This window comes from Bos indicus x Bos taurus, chromosome 24 (genome assembly GCF_003369695.1).
Source record: "Bos indicus x Bos taurus breed Angus x Brahman F1 hybrid chromosome 24, Bos_hybrid_MaternalHap_v2.0, whole genome shotgun sequence".
In the NCBI taxonomy this organism is placed as follows: domain Eukaryota; kingdom Metazoa; phylum Chordata; class Mammalia; order Artiodactyla; family Bovidae; genus Bos; species Bos indicus x Bos taurus.
The window spans coordinates 42,970,374-42,991,465 of record NC_040099.1 but is presented as its reverse complement, the minus strand read 5'-3'; the positions used below and the strand labels follow the sequence as shown (position 1 = coordinate 42,991,465).

The 21,092-nt window shown below is 48.8% G+C and overlaps 1 protein-coding gene across 1 annotated transcript; it reads left to right on the top strand.

Moving 5' to 3' along the window:
• The first annotated feature begins 25 nt into the window (after positions 1 to 25).
• AFG3L2 (AFG3 like matrix AAA peptidase subunit 2) lies at positions 26 to 19,077 on the top strand. Its single transcript, XM_027525825.1, has 17 exons — positions 26 to 266; positions 4,402 to 4,501; positions 4,883 to 4,960; positions 5,266 to 5,372; positions 5,514 to 5,666; positions 7,711 to 7,785; positions 8,751 to 8,875; positions 10,558 to 10,831; positions 12,264 to 12,401; positions 12,863 to 13,016; positions 13,316 to 13,423; positions 13,525 to 13,650; positions 14,150 to 14,260; positions 14,676 to 14,791; positions 15,166 to 15,366; positions 16,592 to 16,786; positions 18,460 to 19,077. Exons 1-17 carry the CDS (start codon positions 150 to 152, stop codon positions 18,697 to 18,699), a joined length of 2,418 nt encoding a protein of 805 aa, XP_027381626.1. The 5' UTR covers positions 26 to 149; the 3' UTR covers positions 18,700 to 19,077.
• The last annotated feature ends 2,015 nt before the right edge of the window (positions 19,078 to 21,092 follow it).

Below are 21,092 nucleotides of genomic sequence, written 5' to 3'. Positions count from 1 at the left end.
TCAGCGCGCTGGGGCGGGGCGAGGCGTGAGAAGACGCAGAGGTGCGTGGGGTCGCGGGCGAGCCGTCCCGTGGCCTCCGCTCCGGGTCCTCTTGGCCATCCGGTGCCGCCCCCGCGTCCGCTCCCGGCCTGAGCGGCGCGCCGGCGGCCATGGCGCACCGCTGCTTGCTGCTATGGGGCCGGGGCGCCTGCCGGCCCCGCGGGATGCCCCCGATGCTCTTGCCTGGCGGCCGCACGGGCTCCACCGAACGGCTCTACCTGCGGATGGTGAGTCCGGCACCCCCGGCCCGCTTCCGGCCCGGCACCGGGCGTCAAGGTCACGGGCCCTGTTCTCGGTGTGGGTCCCCGGGGAGCGTGGAGACGGGTTTTGGGGCGGCGGGTCTACCCTGCGCCCGGGAGGCCTGCGGAGCTGAGAGCCCTGGGTGGGAGCTGGCGGCGCGGGCTCGGGGGTGGGGCTGTCGCTGCCTGGCGGACACGGCACTAGTAGATGGAGTCGTTAACGGTGTCCCCCACCCCAGCCCCCGAGGGGCGGTGCTCTGTCGCGGTCAGGGCCGGGATCCCGGAGCCGAAGTTGGCTGTGCCCACGGCGGACCCTCCCGGCGCAGATTGAGCGCGCACGAAGCCCCGGCGGTGGTGGGCGAGCTCGAGGGTCAGCCCAGGAGGTGTTCTCAGATCTCCATGGAAAGGGCGTTCCTGATGTGTTCTCCTCGGAGCCCCCTTCCCTGCCCGGCTGTCGGTCTTCGTCTCTCCTGCTCGGAATGGCCCTGCACGAGGTCTTTTTTCCTGTTTCTGGCATTGCATCCGTTTCCTTGTCTTACTTGCATCGAATCCCTCCCTCTCTTGCCTCTTGTGAGTACTGGACTCAGACCTGTAACAGGCAGGTAGGGATCTGCCCTGTGAGTTTGCAGGGTTTTTGTCAGGAGTCTTCTCTAGAAGGCCTTGCTTGTGAGTGAACCTCGAATGCCGAGGTGTGAGGAAGTCTGCTTGTGAAGGTGCATGACACATTCTCTGGTCCTGCCCTGGAGATCTGGGTGGGGACGCTGGAGCATTACTCTGGATTTTCCTCTAGGTTTGTGCATCTGTTAAAAGTCTGTTCTCATAATGAGGTTCTGGGGAAAAAGATTTCTGTGTGTGTTCTCAAGTATAATCCTCAAATGATTAAAACTGGTGTTTCACAACTGAAAAATACATCATCAAACATAAAACCTAATTTTCTAAGTGAGGTGCTCTATACTTAAGTTTTGCAAATTCATGTCTTTTATATGTACTATTTCAATGGGCTTAGATTAAATAGGGGGAAAAAAATCATCGATGGTTCTTTTGTGGAAAATAATCTTATCTTTAAATGCAGTCAGAGGTTATTGCTAGAGGTATCCCTGCTCAACACAATTTGAAAAGATCCTAAAGGGAGCTTATTATTCAGCAAACTAATAATATTTGTTTATACTGTGTACCCAGTTCTGTACTTCATTGTCACACAAAGACTTGCTTAGTATGATCGTAGTAATATTCTGAAAGCCGCTTACTCTTAAGTGGCTTTCAGAATAATTGGAAGTAATTTAAATGTGAGTATTGCCACACAGTTTTAAAAGTGCTTTTCCATGTCTTATTACTTTTGATTCTCACAGTAGTATCCTGGGGCACTCATCTTCTCCCATTGTAGATGTGTGACTTTGAGGCCCCCAATATCATGAGATGTATTGAAGATCGTCATGCAAAAAATCAGATTTCCAGCTTTACCAAAATTGAAAGTTATAACACCATTTGCTGGAGAAGGCAATGGCACCCCACTCCAGTACTCTTGCCTGGAAAATCCCATGGATGGAAGAGCCTGGAAGGCTGCAGTCCATGGGGTCGCTGAGCGTCCGACACGACTGAGCGACTTCCCTTTCACTTTTCACTTTCATGCATTGGAGAAGGAAATGGCAACCCACTCCAGTGTTCTTGCCTGGAGAATCCCAGGGACGGGGGAGCCTGGTGGGCTGCCGTCTCTGGGGTCGCACAGAGTCGGACACGACTGAAGCGACTTAGCAGCAGCAGCAGCACCACCACCACCATTTGCCTGAAGAACTCTGGGTCCTTCAAGTCCCAGGCTAGGTGTCGCTTCCCTGTGACGTCCCTGGCTCCCTTGCACGTGACCCCTTCCTTCTCTGTGCCACCTCTCCACCTTTATACTGAAGGGTTTGTATTGTTGCATGTAAGGTACCTTTCTGTCTTTTCTGAGTTTCTTCTGGGCAGCACTGCTTCTGGTTCCCTGGTGGACTCCCCGCTGCTTGGCAGTACCAGGCCTGGAGCAGAAGCTCTGACTTGTTGGCCTGTCCAGCATGGATATCAGGTCATTTCAATCCACACCCTTAATGGATTTGGCATTGGGAAATATTCACATACAACACACTCTTATCCATTATCAATGGTTATCTCTTAGGCCAAGTATTCTCAGTCTTCAGGGAGGGCCCAACACAACAGAAGCTCCAGGTTCTCAGACCAGCATTGCTGTCAACCAAGAACAGTGTCAGTGTTTCTGTCCTACTTTGCAAGTAATTGTGTGTTGATTTGGAGTTAAGTCAGCTCATTCTTTTTTAATTGACATTTTCTAATTCAGATATCATAAAATCCACCGTTTTAAAGGGTACTGTTCTGTGGCTTCTCGTATATGCACAAGGCGGTGCAACCATCACTCACTATCTGTTGCCAGAACATTTAGAAGAAGCCCTATGACTGTTAGTGGTCGCTCTCTGTTTCTCCCCAACTATTCCTCCAGCCCAGGCAACTGCTGACCTATAGCCTCTATCATTGGCCTGTTTCAGACGTTTCATAAATATGGAATCATGTAATACGTGATCTTTTGTGTCTGGTTTTTTTAACTTAGCATGATGTTTTCAAGATTTGATGCTACCATCTATCTACTTCATTCCTTTTTATGGCTGAATAAAATTCCGTTGTGTGCATATACCACATTTTCTCTGTTCATCATCAGTTGATGGACATTGGGTTGTTTCCATTTTGGGGCCATTATGAAAAATGATACTATAAACATTCAAGATTTTGAGTGGACATATTTTCATTTCCTTGAGCAGGAGTGAATTTGCTGGATCATGTGGTAACTTAACTCTTCATTTAACATTTTGGAGAATGCCAAACTTTTCCAAAGCGGCTGTGCCCGTCCCCTAAGCAGTACATGAGGGCTCCAATTTCTGCCCATCCTCACTGGCACTTGATATTGTCTCTCTCTCTCTTTTTTTTTTTTTTAAATTATAGCCACACTATCGGGTGTGAAGTGATTTTTGTATGGTTTTGTGATATTTTATTTTTCTCATGAGACCATAAAGGAGGGAAATGAGGGATGGGTCTAATGCAGATAAGCTTCACTTTAAACACTCTCACCTGTATGTAAAATCTTGTCTTCCAAAAAAATGGTGGTGTGAACTTTTCACTTTGCCAAAGGATAGAATCACTTGAACTTAACTGTCAGATTCAGCTATATCCCCTTCAGTGTCTCTACATCTAAACATTTAATAAGGAGCTTGTTCAATTTGTTTACATTATATTCTAATAAACCTAGGCAGGGCTTCCCTTGTGGCTCAGCTGGTAAAGAATCCGCATGCAATGCAAGAGACCTGGGTTTGATCCCTGGGTTGGGGAGATCCCCTGGAGAAGGGAAAGGCTACCCACTCCAATATTCTGGCCTGGAGAATTCCGTGGACAGCCTATGGAGTCGCAAAGAGTCAGACATGACTGAGCGACTTTCACTCACTCATACCTAGGCAGTATTTACAGTTTTTAGCAAATATGTTACTTAAAGCAGAGATGTATCTGTAAAGGGACTTAGCAGGATGACAGTGTATCAAATAACTTCAGCAAATGCTGCTAATATAAGGACTATCAGACATTGGACCATGGCTTCCTTGTCTTTGAACCCAGGTAAAGTTAGTATTGTGCTCACAAACAGCATCGTTCTGTAATGTCGGATAAATGACCTTGCAGTGTGATAGACCCGGCAGGTGGGGTGGCAGGTAAAGTTAGTATTGTGCTCACAAACAGCATCGTTCTGTAATGTCAGATAAATGACCTTGCAGTGTGATAGACCCTGCAGGTGGGGTGGCAGATATTCATGGCAGTTTGCCTTTTGAATGCTACACATCAAGGAAACAATGCCTGGGCCAATGTGTTGGTAGGGAATTGTGCTCAGGCTGCAGCTCTTAATTAGGTGCCTGGGTTGGAGGTGCTGTCTTCTGGGTGAAGTGTGTGTCTCCTAGTTCTTACTGGACTGGAGCGGCCCAGGGCCGGACAGCCCTCGTGCTCCCTTCAAGGGAGTCCGTAATCACCTGTTTGAAGGGTAAAATGAAGCTCACTTAAGACTCACCTTGATGTGACCTTCATGCTTCTCTCTGTTGTCTTGCAGCTTTATCGATATGCCACGACTCAGGCGAAAACCAGCAGGAATTCCCTTCTGACAGATGTGATTGCTGCTTATCAGAGACTCTGTTCTCGGCCTCCAAAAGGTAAGCACTCACATGTGACTGTGACGAGGGACATTCTTACACAGACTCACTCTTGGCCTCAGCAGGGCAGGTGAAGAGGTGTGGTTTCAGTTGATTTCTAACCACCCCACCTCCTCCCTCTCATGTGATCAAAGCCATGACATTATGTCGCCTTCACATGTGGCATCTTTGTCAGTAATGACCTGGGCAGGCCAGCAAGACTTCTCAGACCCCTCAGGGTTGTGACTGTACCATCTAGACTGTGATTTACTCCTGCACAAGCAATCCTATACTTCTAGCTTATTCTTTTTCATGAATCAGCTGCTTTAAAAACAAAGAACATACGTACACAAAACGTGATGAATTTTAGTTTGAAGTTAATTTTTTTTCCTTTTCTAACAGGATTTGAAAAATACTTTCCCAATGGAAAAAATGGAAAAAAAACTAGTGAACCTAAAGAAGTTATGGGAGAAAAAAAAGGTACTGTTTCAAAAGACTATGTTTGAACTTACTGTTTTCCCCTGGTTTATGATGTTGCTGATAGTTGTCACTGAACAAGGAACATCTTAGCTTAAGTCAGTTCTGAGCCCCCTGTGTGTGAAGTGCCTGGAGTGTTCCTGGGGGCTCCCCCCTCTATCTTAGTCTCAGGCTTCCTCACAGCACTGTGTTTAGTAACTCATCAATTGCCACAATGCATTTTGCAATGAGTTCATTAAACGACATTAATGGAAACATTGTTGAGAGATTCAGATGCTGCTGTGGACACACACTCTGTCTGTGAACAGAACCCAAGCCAGCTGCTGCCCCGCGTCCTTCTGGAGGAGGAGTTGGTGGCGGTGGAAAACGAGGCGGCAAGAAAGATGACTCTCACTGGTGGTCCAGGTTCCAGAAGGTTCGGTTCGTGGCTTTGGCCCCTGCCCACCCCCGGAAAGGCTGAGTGGTACTCACGGCCCTGGGAGGGTTCACACCCTGCACAGCAGAGACTGCGTTGTCTTGTCTCACCCTTCATACAAATATCTGCTTCCTCATTCAGGGTGACATCCCATGGGATGATAAGGAATTCAAGATGTACTTTCTCTGGACCGCCCTGTTTTGGGGAGGATTCCTGTTTTACTTCCTGTTCAAGAGCTCCGGGAGAGAAATCACGTGGAAGGACTTTGCTAACAACTATCTTTCCAAGGGAGTTGTAAGTATCGTGTGGGCCACAGGCAGCAGGGATCAAAGGGTGAGTTCAGGTTAGGCCAATAAAGTGATAAACAGACAGCACGTTGCCAGGCTTGTTCGTCACCAAGTCCCATATTGTATGTTTCTAATGCTGGAAAGTATAGCAGCCAAGGAACCTGTGAGTTTTGACCCAGCAGTTTCTACATTGACCATGACCCCCCTGTATCGCTTTCCCTGGAGAGCCTAGTTCTGGAGCCACTGCTCCTGATCTGCTCTGGCACCCGGTCTACTCGGTTCTCTCCCTTCTGCCGTCAGCTGCCTCCCTTCCCTCCCTGGCCAGCCCCTCTAGGTTCTAGCACGGCATCACCGCTGTGACCTCCTGCACTCCCGGAAGTGGGTGAATAAGTGAATCAGGTTTTACTGCGAGAGTGGACGGGCTCTGAGTGAGGCCCCAGGCAGGAGCTTTGCCTCTGGGCTGGGTCTTTGCCAGTTGGATCCTGTTGTGGCTCATTTAAGATGCAATGGGCTATAAGGCACATGTTATTTTACACGTTACTTAGATTGAGTGGACTGCCAGGGACACTTTGACATCTTGTCAGCTGTCATGTACATTTCGTGTCTGAGAGGTTAAAATATGGAAAATGTCTATCTTAGAAGTGAAGAAACAAAGTGATAGTGAGAGAAGCAGGATTTGACCAACTCTGAGCCTTGGGGAAATGACTTAACCTCTCATTAATCCATGAAATGAATAAAATAAGGATATTAATACTTAAAAAATGTAAAGAATCTAAAATTATTTTTAAAGATTGTCCAGTAAGGTGAGGACAGACAGAATGGAAATAGTCTTTCAGATTTTGAAGCAGGTGTCTTGCTCATGAAAGTGAGGCTCTCAGGTTTGTAATTCCCAGGTGTCGTGGAGAGCCTGCACTCTGAGCAGTGACTTCTATCCTCTGAGTATGGGGACAGGCCCCAGGGAGGGTTCTCTGTTGTCACGTCTCCTCCTGACCCGCTGGCTCTGTGCAGTTGGTCTGCTGTGTGTGTGTATGTGTGTGTGTATGTGTCCCCCATAAACCCAGCAGGTTTATGGGGGACGGGGTCCTCTAGTCAATGCTTTCCAGACAGTGCGCCCCTGTTCTGGCTCTTCCTGGGGTCTCCCAGGCTCCCTCACTTTATATCCTGGGCTGATACCTTCCAAACTCCCTGCCAGAGCGGACTTGACGGCAGCAGGGAGCAGGCACCCACCAAAGGCACTCAGCTCCCAGCAGCCCGAGGCCTCGGGATGAGGTGTGCAAGTGACCAAAGAGTCCATAGAGTTAGGAGGGTCCAGGGAAACAAGGTCAAGCCATCTCAAATCTCAGAGGGGCAAAATTTAGGAAGTTTTGTAACGGCAAGTGAGGACATAGCTCAGTGGGAGCGTTTTAGAGAACGTTTGGTAGGAGCATGAGTCGGAGAGTAGTGTGCAGCGTCCAGCAGAGCTGAGGGCAGTTGTGCCCTACAGCCCAGCCAGCTGTGTTCACCACAGGCGCGCATCCCGGGGAGTTCCGAGAGACAGGCCCAGGCATGATGCGTAGCAGCGTCCACAGTAGCATTGTTGGTGTTGGGGGAGTGTTGGGAATAGTCTAAAGGTCTTTGAACAGAACGCATAAATAACTTGGGGTGTGCTTATAAAATGGGGTCTGTGCAGAACTGACATGTCAGCAAGGAAAGGCCTTACAGATATAGTGATAGAAGAAAAAGTTGTAGAAAAACAAATGCAGACGAGACCATTTGTAAAGTTTAAAAACAGGCAGATGTGAATGTCTGTTTAGGGTTAGGTCTTTGTGGCCCATGACCAGGCCGTGCTTTGGGGTGGCCAGCACCAGTGCACAGCGGCCACCCCTGGGTGTGGGACATGACTGGGGTTTGTGATGTTTTGTTTCTCAAGCTGGAGGGGAAAACACAGGGTGTCTTTACATTATTCATCATTTTTCTTTGTGTGTCTGAAATATATGCATTTTAGATGAGCTTAGAAGAATGTCTCTAGTCTTTCTGTAAGTTTATGTTTGAATATTTCTTTAAAATTCCAGGTAGACAGACTGGAAGTTGTCAACAAGCGATTTGTTCGAGTGACTTTTACACCAGGAAAAACTCCTGTTGATGGAGTAAGTGATGTTATTAAGTGATGTGAACTAGCTGTCAATTAAGTTCTTATATTTAAAACTGAAAAGCCAGCTTTCCCTCACACTGGCTGTGTCAGAGCAGCTGTGATCTGCACTAACAGTGACAGTGTGACCCTTGTGTCCATCACATGTGCAAACCCTTGGGTCAGTGGTTTGGGTTTGGTGATCACATTGGCTGTACATTTAGGAACCAATGAGTAAAACCTGGTTTTCAGTATTCCAGTATCTATGATTTTTCAAGACTGAGAACAGTTGGTTAAGAAAAAAATGGTAAAATCCGAACTGCTTATGTCTTGAGACAGCTTTTGTCAAATCAGTTTAAGAAGTGTTCTGCTCATCTCTTTCCCAACTGTTTTGTGATGTTAATTTCTATTTCTGTTCTTATTGTTTAAAAATATTTATATTTCTTGTCCAACCAGTCTGAGCTCTGTTCCAGAGACACCAGGTTGAGTTGAGGGGATTATTGGTAGGAAACAGGTGATTCCCAGCCCTCCTGGGCCAGAGCCCCAGGCCCACCCCCAGTCCTGGGCATCCTGCAATCTTCTAGCTCACCCAGGGCCGGAGCCCATCCTGACACTGAGGAGTATCATCGCAGCTGCACCCTGGTGTGGGACCAGACAGCTGATAAGTCCTGGAGAAAGGATGCTTGTTTATGAAAAGGGTTGTCTTTTCAAGTAGAGTTTTTGTTTTTCTGAGTTTATAGTATTAGGACAATAGAGGAGTACTGGAACTGTAGAAATGTTTATTGGCCAAGGGTTCTCACTGAGTAAAGCTTAATCACTCTGGTTGTTAAAGACTGGTTGTTAAACCAGTCTTGCGTTAGTCTTAATCTCATTGTTGGGTTTTTTATTTGCAGTATTTCTGAAAAATTCTTAGGAAGTTAAACCCTTTGTTTTGTCTTCGTTCCCCTCACAAAATTAGGACATTTCACTTTCCTGTCTTTACAGCAGTACGTCTGGTTCAATATTGGCAGTGTGGACACCTTTGAGCGGAACCTGGAGACGCTGCAGCAGGAACTAGGCATAGAAGGAGAGAACCGGGTCCCTGTGGTCTACATCGCCGAGAGTGACGGGTGAGCCTTGGGCAGTGGACTTGGGAGGCTGCCTTTGCGCCCAGGGCTTACGGTGTATTCTGTCACCAGGGGGCGGCACATCACACTTTGTATTCTCATCAGGCCTCTCAATCTGGCCTGAGTTCTTTGCAGCCATCAGTAACTTACTAGATTTTGCTAGAGACTGGTTGGTTTTTTGCATGTTGATATTTCTTGATTAAGCAGTGATGTGGGGTCCATGTCCAATACCCTGACCTTGAGTAGAATTGTAGCATAAAAAGCCCCTTTGTGTTAAAGAGCGGCATGCCCACCTTTTAACTGTCCTTTATGTATTTTCTATTTCACAGAATTTCCAGGATTTTTAAGTAATGCTTCTTCCTCTTTGGTCAGAGCTGCTTCTTCCCTTAGAGGTTTTTTGTCTTTAGAAAGACCAGCTCTGGACCTTGAGGAAGGGCTTGTTGATTTCAAGGGTTGCCTCTCTTTGGTTTTACTTTGGAATGTATGGCCTTTGAGTTCTGCCCAAAGATGCCCAGGTGGATCTCAAGGCGGTGACTCATTTGCATTAAATGCAGAACACATACCTTGATTAGATTAAGAGTTTGGGAGTGAAAGTAGAAATAAAGCTTGATTTTCTTCTACATGTAAAACAGCATGTTAACGGAGCTGATGGTCTTACTCAGCTCTGGGAACTCTATTGAGTCATGGTTTGTGTAGCCCTACAATCTCCCTGCGGTACTTAGGTCCCACCAGCTATCAAAGTTGTTTCATTCTTGGGGTGATATGTCCCTCAGTCCCTGAGGTTAACATACAGTTCCTTAACTTTACAAGCTGGTGCTGAAACTTTACGAAGAGTCTTATTGCATGTTCTTTAAACCTTTATTGTCAGTGCATTGTTTTTTTTTCTCTAGAAGTAAACCAAAGGTAAATTGTTCATGGTTCTTGCTGCCTGCTGTAGCAGCCTTTACAGTTTTGTAATAGATGAAAAATTAGAAAGTTAATTATTATTTTATTCTTGTTTCATTTTTTTACCTAAACTATGTACCAGGTTTTGACCTAAATTTCGTAGGTTAAGTTAAACTAAATTGCTTTATGTTACCAGTATACATCTATGTCCACAGTTTCGTGGAAATTAACTTAAGACAAACAGAAGGCAGAGACTGTAAATCATCTCTGAGCCACTCCCCAGAGTGGGTGAGGGTTGGTGGGCACCCTGCCCCTGGGCCTGTGTGAGCCTGCACAAGCCACCCCACCATGCTGGGGAGACAGCACTCCCCACTGCTGCCTTTGCACAGATTAGATATTTAGAAGACATCCCTTCAGAAATAGTTGATCCATTCCAGTAACAGGACTGGAATGCAGGCTAATACCAGAATTGTATTAAAATTATTAAGTCAACGAATTTCTTTGAAACTTCATATGTAGTGACTGTAGGTCACAGGTCTAGCCTGTGTGTGTGCTGGTTCTCGGGTGTGAGTAATGCGGCCCTGGAGAGGGTACGCGTTAGGAGCAGGTCTTCCTTTGGTCTTACTTTCTGAGCGTTTGCTTCAGTGACACTGATGCACATAGATTCTCCTTGTGCCTCAGGTGAGGTGTTGGGGTACCTGGCTGCCCAGGTAGAGCGTGTGCATGTTCTGCCGAGGCAGGTATCTGGCAGGGCGGTCTGAGCGGGCGCCCTCTGAGCTCTCGCTGTCATGTGTCTGCAGCTCCTTCCTCCTGAGCATGCTGCCCACCGTGCTCATCATCGCCTTCCTGCTCTACACCATCCGGAGGGGCCCAGCCGGCATCGGCCGCACAGGCCGGGGCATGGGCGGACTCTTCAGTGTTGGAGAGACCACCGCCAAGGTCCTCAAGGATGAGATTGACGTGAAGTTCAAAGACGTGGCCGGCTGTGAGGAGGCCAAGCTGGAGATCATGGAATTTGTGAATTTCCTAAAAAATCCAAAGCAGTATCAAGACCTGGGAGCAAAAATCCCAAAGGTAAATGAACATTCAGAAGTCAGTTTTCAGCTTAATAACCCTAAATCCTTTGAAGGGTTTCTTGATCTCTGAGGTTATAATTTTATGAACTGATTACTTCCACAGTAGCTGCTCTTCTCTCCTTCCTCTATTGTAACCTGCTGGTCTCTGTTTAACTCCTGAGTCTTTTCAGTCGACTGTCCCTTGTGAATGTGTCTCCTTGAAAATAGTGTGTCTCTTCCCCCAAGGTGTGTTTCCCCTCCCCTTGTTGTGCTACTTTCTCTCCGCAGTGTGTTTTGGACGCCCTATCTCAGCACTGTAGTCCCGGGCAGGCTGTCTCTGCTCTGGCCCTGCTGTCCCTCCCCCAGCAGCTTGAGTGGATGGTCTGCCTGGTCTGGCACTTACATTCCAGGCGAGCATGCCTTCTTCCACCACCACCTACTGCCAGACTCGGGCAGCCTTGCCCATCTCTGCTCCCAGGAACAGGCTCAGGCATTAAGTAATGAAGAGAAAATCTTTAACTAAGGTTCTAAAAAACTCGTTAATAAAGTTACATGAGGGAGTCTTTTCTAAAGGGAATCATCACTTCCTTGATTTCATGTCCTGCCTTCATGGATGAAAAGTTACATTTTACAGTTTTATAATTTGTTGTACTTAATTAAGTATGTGTTCTGCTGCTGCTACTAAGTCACTTCAGTCGTGTCCGACTCTATGCGACCCCATAGACAGCAGCCCACCAGGCTCCCCCGTCCCTGGGATTCTCCAGGCAAGAATACTGGAGTGGGTTGCCATTTCCTTCTCCAGTGCATGAAAGTGAAAAGTGAAAGTGAAGTCCCTCAGTCGAGTCTGACTCTTAGTGACCCCATGGACTGCAGCCTTCCAGGCTCCTCCATCCATGGGATTTTCCAGGCAAGAGTACTGGAGTGGGGTGCCATTGCCTTCTCTGAAATATGTATTCACATCATACTTAAGCATCTCCACGACTTAAATAGTTATAGTGTTTGAGCAAACACATATTTTTCTTTTTAAGTTTATCATTGGTTATTAGATATTTACTTCATTTGTGAAATTTTAAAGGAAAGAAAATAAGCAAAATGAAACTGGAAGTATAATATTTGAAGTTAACCTCAGGTGGTTTTTTAGTATTGCTAGATTCCCAGCTTAAGTCACCCTTTATATACTGTTAGATCTAAAAAGCAACACTAAAAATCTTAAAAAGTAAGGGAAGTATTTCACATTCTTGCCAGGTTTTTTAAAACAAAGTAGTCTCTAATAATCTTTTCCTTTCTCTTTTTATTAATAAAAGCATTTTATATTTGTTTACATGTTTAAGAAATATTTAGGATATGTCACTAAAGTTTATAAACAGATTATACCTTGAAATTATTTATGGGTATGCAGTTTATTTTTCTGAAATTGTAGTTCAGTATACTTTTCCTTTTTTTATGTGAAGGGTGCCATTCTCACTGGTCCTCCAGGCACTGGGAAGACACTGCTGGCTAAGGCCACGGCTGGAGAAGCCAATGTCCCTTTCATCACCGTTAGCGGGTCTGAGTTCTTGGAGATGTTTGTTGGTGTAGGCCCAGCTAGAGTAAGTCTCACCTCTTGCTGTGTTAACTCAGCAGGTCGGAAGGTGGGCACAGGACCCCTGCCACAGTGGGGTACCGCCCACCTTGGGGCAATGGCTGGGTGGGCTTGAGGGGTCATGCCTTTGCTGTGTGCCTGCATGGCTGGGTCTGTGAGTGAGTGTTATAAAGTCTACAGCTCTACCCTGTTGCCTCTGAGTAGGACAGAGGTGTGTAGCATCAGTTTGTTGGTGTTCGTGCTTCTTACACAACAGTAATTGATGAGATTTTAGAAATACTTGCTCACCTTATATCGGTTTCACACCATTTGCCACATGACTTCTTTGCTGCTTTCACCTTTTAACATCTGTGCTGTGCAGTGCTGTACACAGATGGTCTTCCTGGGGGCAGGAAGCTTGGTGTCTGTTTTTATTAGGATAATACTACTCACTTGTAAAGTGACCCCAGTGCTTGCGTTTTCATCCAGGTCCGTGACTTATTCGCTCTTGCTCGGAAGAACGCCCCTTGCATCCTCTTCATCGATGAAATAGATGCGGTGGGAAGGAAGAGAGGCAGGGGCAACTTCGGCGGGCAGAGTGAGCAGGAGAACACGCTCAACCAGCTGCTTGTGGAGATGGACGGTGAGTGCTCCATCACCTGTGTCTATCCTGTACTTTCCATTTGTTCTTCCTGTGTCTAAAATGAGAGTCCTGTGCTGGTAATTTGTCTTCAAGTAGTTGATCATTAAATCTTTAGGTGTTAGGTATGATGTTAAGGGCAAAATGAATATAGGAAAAATCATTTAAACTTGTGATTTAAAAAACCACTAGATAATGGGAAAAAAGCAGTGGTGTATCTGGTGCTCATACATTCTTGACAGGGACACGTTATCTTTCTCCTCACAGCATGTAACAGCAATGATGCCTTTGTCTGTCTCCAGGATTTAACACAACAACCAATGTGGTCATCTTGGCGGGCACCAACCGACCGGATATCCTAGACCCAGCTCTGATGAGGCCAGGCCGCTTCGACAGGCAGATCTTCATTGGTGAGATGGCTTTCTTGCCCTGGATTCAGGCCAGTTCTCATGAGGAGAGGTTGCAGCTGTTTCATTATGATTTTTTTCTTCCTTAAAAATAATTTCTCAAGGACCGCCGGACATTAAGGGAAGAGCCTCTATTTTCAAAGTTCATCTCCGACCCCTGAAGCTGGATAGCACCCTGGAAAAGGAGAAGCTGGCGAGGAAGCTCGCATCCTTGACCCCGGGGTTTTCAGGTGGGTGAGCTCAACCCTCGGTTCTGTCTACAGGACGTGACTCTTCCTTTCTCGTTCCCTCTGTCCATCCTTGCAGATTCAACATGAAGCAGGAGGGACCACCTGCAGCCTGAGAAGAGTGTATTCATGGGCACAGGTGCCTCAGAGTTCCAGGGGCCTGCTTAAAATTTTTTGTTGAGGACATACATTGTGTTATGGTTTATTTGTGTTGCCATATAATTTCTCTAAGAAGTTAATTTACAGAGAACTAAGCATTAGTTGGTGGACATTTTAAAGCACAGTCTTAGTTTGCTTTCATCATATAGTCTGTGGAGATAGATTACTGCCCATGGGTGTCTGTCCACTGCTGGTCCTTACATTGTGCTTGAGGGGCCAGCTGTGCTGGGCAGGCCTGGGCGCTGGAACCTGCTGGTGGTGGGGACCTGGTCTGGTCCCTCTTCAAAACTGTGGCCAGTGAGCTCGGGTGTATCTGGTGGAAAGCTGCTGTGTTCTTTCACAGGAGCCGATGTTGCCAACGTGTGCAACGAAGCTGCTTTGATCGCTGCGAGACACCTTTCAGATTCCATAAACCAGAAACACTTTGAACAAGCAATTGAACGAGTGATTGGCGGTAAGGCAGCTGGTAGACCGCACATCCAAGGGCTGACAGCGTGACTCTGCGGCCAGGGAGTATGTCCACCCAGGCCTGGAGCTCGCGGGCAGCTTAGAGTGTCTGCACAGAGGCTTCCATGTCGGATGGATCTGAGACAGGCTGCAGGCAGGGAGAGGTCTTCCCTTAATTATAGCAGTCTAGTTGTTTTCTTTTAAAAAGCACTTGTAGCCTTCCTGTTTTCCAAAAATTTCATCCTGTGAGTCTAACGTGCTCTGAGCGAGACATAGGTGATGGATAAACAGCTGTAAAACCAGTTAGACTGGGAAGGCCTGTGATGTGTGTTCTTTGTGAGGCTCTGAGTGGTGGTGTGTGAGCCTCTCTTGATGTCGTTGTCACTAAAACAGCAGGCTTTATTTTCTTTTCTGTATGTCAGGCTTAGAGAAGAAAACGCAGGTCCTACAGCCTGAGGAGAAGAAGACAGTGGCATACCATGAGGCAGGCCACGCAGTTGCCGGTTGGTACCTGGAGCACGCAGACCCCCTCTTGAAGGTGAGTGGCTGGGGGGCACGTAGTGGGAACATCTGACAATGGCACTGAGGGGAGGCATCATGCATGGACGAGTTACAAAGTTTGGAAAGAAAAGTGTCTGGAAGCTGAAGGGATTCACTCCTGTGGGTCAAGTTAGCAGGGGACCCTGCTCGGCAGTGGCCCTACTGTCAGTCCTGGGCATTCGCGGGTGGGTTTCGTAAGAGACAGAAGCACCGTGTAGGAGTCACTTGGGGTGAGGTTATCCCAGGAGGAAATGCTCTCCTAGACCAGCTGCCTGGCCGAGGCCATGGGGTTGCCCGGCCGTGGTGCTCTGCTCGCTGGTGAGTTTGTCAGCTCCAACGGCCGGGTGCTCAGTGCTGCTGTTCCCTCACCAGGTGTCCATCATCCCACGAGGCAAAGGGCTGGGCTACGCTCAGTACCTGCCCCGGGAGCAGTACCTCTACACCCGGGAGCAGCTCCTGGACCGCATGTGCATGACCTTGGGCGGCCGCGTGTCCGAGGAGATCTTCTTTGGCAGGATCACTACCGGTGCCCAGGACGACTTGCGCAAAGTGACCCAGAGTGCCTACGCCCAGGTGAGAGGACGGGTGGGCTGCCTCCTCGCCGCCGCGTGGGCTCCGGAGCGCCCCTGAGGCTCCACTGGCCTGGGCTTACCAGGCAAGGGTTCCTCCTTCAGAGAAGTTCAGTGTAAGGTAATCAAAACTTAGGAATAGAAACTTACATTTTGGTCACTCGGTATTTCGGATTTACTGAGTGTGTGAAGCATGTCTGTAGAGTTTAAGTCTAGTTTCAAACCTGCAGGACCCTACGTGGACTCCCCCTAAGCTGGGAGCAGTCACCCTGTGCACCCACCCCACCCCATTTGCCTCCATTCCCAGAAACAGTCAGGGTGCTCTCTTGGAGCTTGATGTCAGTGACTTTGGGAACTCCTCAACTGTGATTTTTTTTTTTCCTGTGTCCTAGCACCTCATTTAAGTTTTTCCGACTCTTAACTTCTGTTGTTATTTCTTTTTTTCCTCACATTCCTGATTTTGGTTAGTTTTTTCTGAAGTTGGGTCACAATATTCATCTGTTCGTGGACGTCCCTGCATCCCACTTTCCTTATCTGCATGAAGTTTGTTTTCCTGATCTTCCAGGAAGAAGGTGGATTAAGACAGTGTTTCTAGTTTCATGGTTTTAGAGTATCTTTTTCTGTTGTTTTCATGAACTTTTGAAAAATGTGCTTCCTGCTTTCTGAGCTGTGCTGCTCCCCTCTCTTACCTGTGCCTCCTCTTTTTTAGTCAGTTTGGATTTTACTTCCAGACGTTTCTTCTTAGTTGGGGTTCTGTATGGTTACTGTGGGGGTCTCTACAGCCCAGCCAGGCCCCAGGGACGCAGGGAAAGTGCAGGCACCCCTCCCAAGTTCCTGGAGCAGCCCAGGTGATGCAGGAGGAGCCGCTGGGTGCCCAAGGTCATGGCTTCCGTCTGTCACAGGCTCTGGCTCCTCCTTGCCTCCCCTCATGCAGAGTGATCTCACGCACGTCTCATGACTGCTGGGGTCTGTCCCCACCTGTTTGCTGCCTGTCTTGGTTGTACATATTGTCTGCCCATTTCTGGTCTTGTCCCCACTGCCCCATCTATGCAGAACACCTGGTCTACTTGGCCGACTCAAGGCTGCCATGTCATTTTGCCGGGTTGAAGAGTAGTTCTGCAGTGAAGTGTGTGCATGCAGTGTCCATGTTGCCTTGTTGACATTTTATAAAACCCATGAGCCTGTGAGCAGAAATGGATGCCCACCACTGGCCACGCCTTCTTCTTCAGATTGTTCAGTTTGGCATGAACGAGAAGGTCGGGCAGATCTCCTTTGACCTCCCACGTCAGGGGGACATGGTGTTGGAGAAGCCGTACAGCGAGGCCACCGCCAGACTCATAGATGACGAAGTACGAATCCTTATCAACGATGCTTACAAGAGGACAGTGGCCCTCCTCACAGAGAAGAAAGCTGACGTGGAGAAGGTAGGTGCCGACTGTGGGAACACTCCTCTGCATGGTTTGCAGAGGCCGTTGAGGGTGATTGGTTGGCTGGTTTGCAGACACCGCCATTCCCCCTGTGCCTGCTGATCCTGGTTCCTCCCTCCATCCTGATGCTCCGTCGGTGGGGATGACGGGGAACAGAGGCGGGTGTGATCTTGGCTCCTGGCTCCTGGGAACTTGAGCGCAGGATTAATGAAGTCTACTCGTAGTACCAGGCATATGGCTGAATCTGCACTCACCTTGCCAGGTGCTTACAGGTGCAGGCCTGCTGGGGTTCCCCATTGCTTTTCCCCTCTGGAGCAAAGGAGATCTTAGTTGCCTAGCAGGGACTAAACCTGGGTCCTCAGCATTGAGAGTTGAAGAGTCTGTGACTCATAGAGTTAGAGACAAACATATGTGGATAAAACGACAGGACATCTGGGATTGTCTCCAAAATAATCCAGGAAGCAGGTGGAACAAAAGTGGTCATGAACAGTGGTTACATGGGGTTGCATGGGGTTAGTTATCCTTTTTTTCTATATATTTTTGGTACATATTTGAAATGATCCATGCTATGCTATGTTATGCTAAGTCACTTCAGTCATGTCCGACTCTGTGTGACCCCATAGACGGCAGCCCACCAGGCTTCCCCATCCCTGGGATTCTCCAGGCAAGAACACTGGAGTGGGTTGCCATTGCCTTCTCCAGTGCATGAAAGTGAAAAGAGAAAGTGAAGTCGCTCAGTCGTGTCTGACTCTTAGCGACCCCATGGACTGCAGCCTACAAGGCTCCTCCATCCATGGGATTTTCCAGGCAAGAGTACTGGAGTGGGGTGCCATTGCCTTCTCCAGAAATGATCCATAATAAAATTTAAAAAAAAATTAAAGACAGAAGAAAATTGCTTTATTGTTTGGAATCTTTAAAAACAACATTTAACATAAACTACACATGTGGTGAGTTTCCAAGTTGGGAGTCACCTGAGGAACCGAGTCTATTACGAGGTCCATTTACAGTTTAACTGGCTTCGTTTCTTGGTGACAGAGGCTCTCACGTGAGCTGTTCCCTGCCCGCTGACACCATCGCTTACCTCCCCTCTTGTAGTTGGTGGGGCCCCTTTTTCTGTGGCCGTGTGTCCTGTCATATTTACAGTTCAGCCACACAGAGACCAGAACTTCAAGATGCATGTTTGTGTTTGTCTCTGTTTTGTCCGCCTCCCTTTGAAATTCTCCATTTCTGTCCTTTCCTCGTCCCCACCCCTGCTACTTGTGCCACTTCTTCCTGCAGCCTCCCCAGAGCTCCTTCTGCTCTGGGAGCCACGGGAGCTCTTGCCTCCTTTGGAAGTAGGTGGAGCCCAGGGACAGCTTCTTGCTCTTCCTCAGGGTTGTCCCTCCTCGACATGTGTGCAGAGCTCCTTCCCCACCTACCTCCCCAGCAGGGCACAGAGTCACACCACATTGCATGCCGCCCTGCCCTTCCTGGGGACGTGTGTTTTCCAGGATTTTTATACTTCTTATTAAAAGTTAGGGTGAAGATCTATTTTAATAAGATATTCTTATTAAGAGTTAGAGTGAAGTTCTCAAAGCCCTGGTTTGGAAGGGGGTTGGTTGTAAATAAAAGGTTAGCTTGGAGAGATGGCGCTGGGTAGCTGTATTTAATTGCAGGTGTTCATGTTCCAGGTTGCTCTGCTGTTGTTAGAAAAAGAAGTGTTAGACAAGAACGACATGGTGGAACTTCTGGGCCCCAGGCCATTTGCGGAGAAGTCTACGTACGAGGAGTTTGTGGAAGGCACTGGTAGCCTAGACGAGGACACCTCACTCCCCGAGGGCCTGAAGGACTGGAACAGGGAGCGTGAGGGCTCAGAGGAGCCCTCGGGCGAGAAGGTGACCAGCCCGGTCCAGGGTGCCGGCCCTGCGTAGCTCCTGGTACTGCATCCTTAGAGCCGCCCCAAGGGCACGGCAGGAAGGGGTGCTTCGTCCTTGGCCTTGGAGGTCACGGGTGGGAGTGCGTCCCCAGCCTCCAGTCTCCTGTGCCCTCACATGGGGGTGTGCTCACCATCACCCACCCTTCACTCCCACCTCCCTCAGAGTCTCCCTCTGTGATGGGCTATGAAATTAAAGAGTATTTCTACTTGATTTAATATTTTAAAGACGGAACCCAAGCTACATGCTGCTGTTCTGTGATGGAGTGGTTTTCTAGGAGAGCTGTGTAACATATTTAAAAATATGAATGTATTGTGTAAATACGGCTTCTTTATGTCACAAATAAAGTGTAAATGCTGCGTTTTTCCTTCTGAACACACGAGGGTCACTGGTGCTGCTTGGGAGACATCCCTTCAGAAAACACAATGAAAAGGAACTGAATGTCATCCACATTTAGTCTCAGACTGGTGGTTCTCTTCCAGTCTGACGAGACTCTCAGTGATGCCTCGACCTGTCCGCCCTGAAGGGTTAACTCGGTGTGAGCCGTGCAATGGCATCAGGGCACACACACACTCAGCCAGTCAGGACCCAGCCTCGGTCCCCCATGTGCGTCTCCAGTAGACATGTGACCACCACAGCGGGCTGAACAGCGGAGAGAGCGTGGCCCCTGGGCTGGAGAGCCCTATGTCTTCATGAGGTCACTTTTGCTGTTAGAAGGGGTGACATGCTGCTGCGTCACCAGAGAAACGAGGGCTGCAGGGTCACAAACCGAGGTCAGAACCAGGCAGAGCCCCAGGAGGACGTTGGTCTCCAGTGCCTTCTCTGGACTTGGGAGACCCCCTCCCCCCATCTTTGGGTTTTTATTCTTAGCAGCTTCCTTTCATGCTGTCCTGACTTGGTTGTATGTTCTTAATGCAGAGGAATGCATTGTTGGGCTGACTTGTCCGACCTCATGCACAGAACTCAGGCATCCCCGGAGGGCACTGGACCAATGGGGTGGCCCAGGCGGCCCCCTTGTCCTGGGATGGTTCTCCAAGACTGTGGCTCACCAGGCCACAGCAGCATCCTGGGAGCCAGGGCTGTGGGTACCGACCACAGCCCCTATCCCTCAGGGATGACAAGGTGCTCCTTGAGCACAGCCTGTGGACTGGGAGGGCCCTGTGGGTAGAGGGGCCAGTGGGCGCCATCAAGGCTGAGCTCCCAGGCGGTGCCAAGTGTGGACCTGGCCTGGCTCCGGGCTATGCGCGATGCCCTTCAGGAGGGACTACTTCTCCCCGGCATTATACAAGGGTCCTGCATGGTGCCAGTAAGCCCCAGTGTGGCCACCACAGCCTCAGTGTGGTTCCCATGTATACCTGCGGATTATGAGCGAGTCAGGGCCTGGCAACTAGCACATGCTCAGGACACTGTCTCTCCTCCAAGCTCCGTTGGGCCTTGCAATGCAGAGGGATGGGGAAAGATGTTCACTGTGGTCTCACAAAGTATTAATAGTTCAGGTTCCTGCAAAATGGGATCTGTTCTTACCTCGGGTCAAGTCATGCTGCGTGTCTGAGGGAGTGCTTTGTGCAAGGCATGGTGGACACAGAACTGCATGGGGACGCTGTGGGCTGTGGCTCAGCAGTTCCTGGGGGCCTACAGCAGGTTGGGAGGCTGGGCAGGGGTCTAGCACTAGCCTCAAATGCTTCCACGCACCATGATACATCACTTGGGTTGAAGCAGTTGGATTGACACTGCCCACTCAGGAGGAGCCAGGCTTTGCGAAGGGAGCATGCTGCCCCGGAGAGACTGAGCCTCAGAGGGCAGAGGGCACTTAGTGAGCATCGGGTGGGAGGGATCCTTATTTAGAGCCCATTACCCCTCTGGCCCTAGCCACCTCCCAACTCCCCATGGGGCCTTCCTGCTGGCCTACATCGCCAGGAAGAACCACAGCAACTCTGAGTTGCGGCCCAGCCCCCCACCCACCTCAAGCCTGTGCGTCCCCCACAGGAAGCCTGAGGGTCATTGTCTGTGTCTCCTCCAAATGCCAGCAGGGCTGTTAGGGGAGGCTGGGCAGACTAGCCCAGGGCCACGCGCAGAAGATGAAAGATCCTGTGGGGATTTAAGTGTTGGCTGGAAACCAGGACGCAGGCTTTTATTTGGGGTGCATTGCTTCCCAAGGAGTCATCTGGTCACCAGTAAGTTTCAGGGCCACCTGAGGGCCTCCAACTGAAAGGAAGCCCTGCCCTGAGTGGAGTGGGCTGCTCCCCGGGAGGTAGGGCACTGTTAGTGAAGCAGAGTCCAAAAGACAGGGGAGCACTTAGGTTAATCGTGTACAGGCTAAGACAGGGGAGCACTTAGGTTAATCGTGTACAGGCTAAGACAGGGGAGCACTTAGGTTAATCGTGTACAGG

Bases quoted from the DNA above. Each gene is read 5' to 3' on its own strand.
- AFG3L2 (XM_027525825.1), top strand. From the start codon at position 150: ATGGCGCACCGCTGCTTGCTGCTATGGGGCCGGGGCGCCTGCCGGCCC. The intron at 5,667-7,710 runs GTAAGTATCGTG...TTAAAATTCCAG, and splicing joins ACTATCTTTCCAAGGGAGTT to GTAGACAGACTGGAAGTTGT. The intron at 14,792-15,165 runs GTGAGTGGCTGG...TTCCCTCACCAG, and splicing joins ACGCAGACCCCCTCTTGAAG to GTGTCCATCATCCCACGAGG.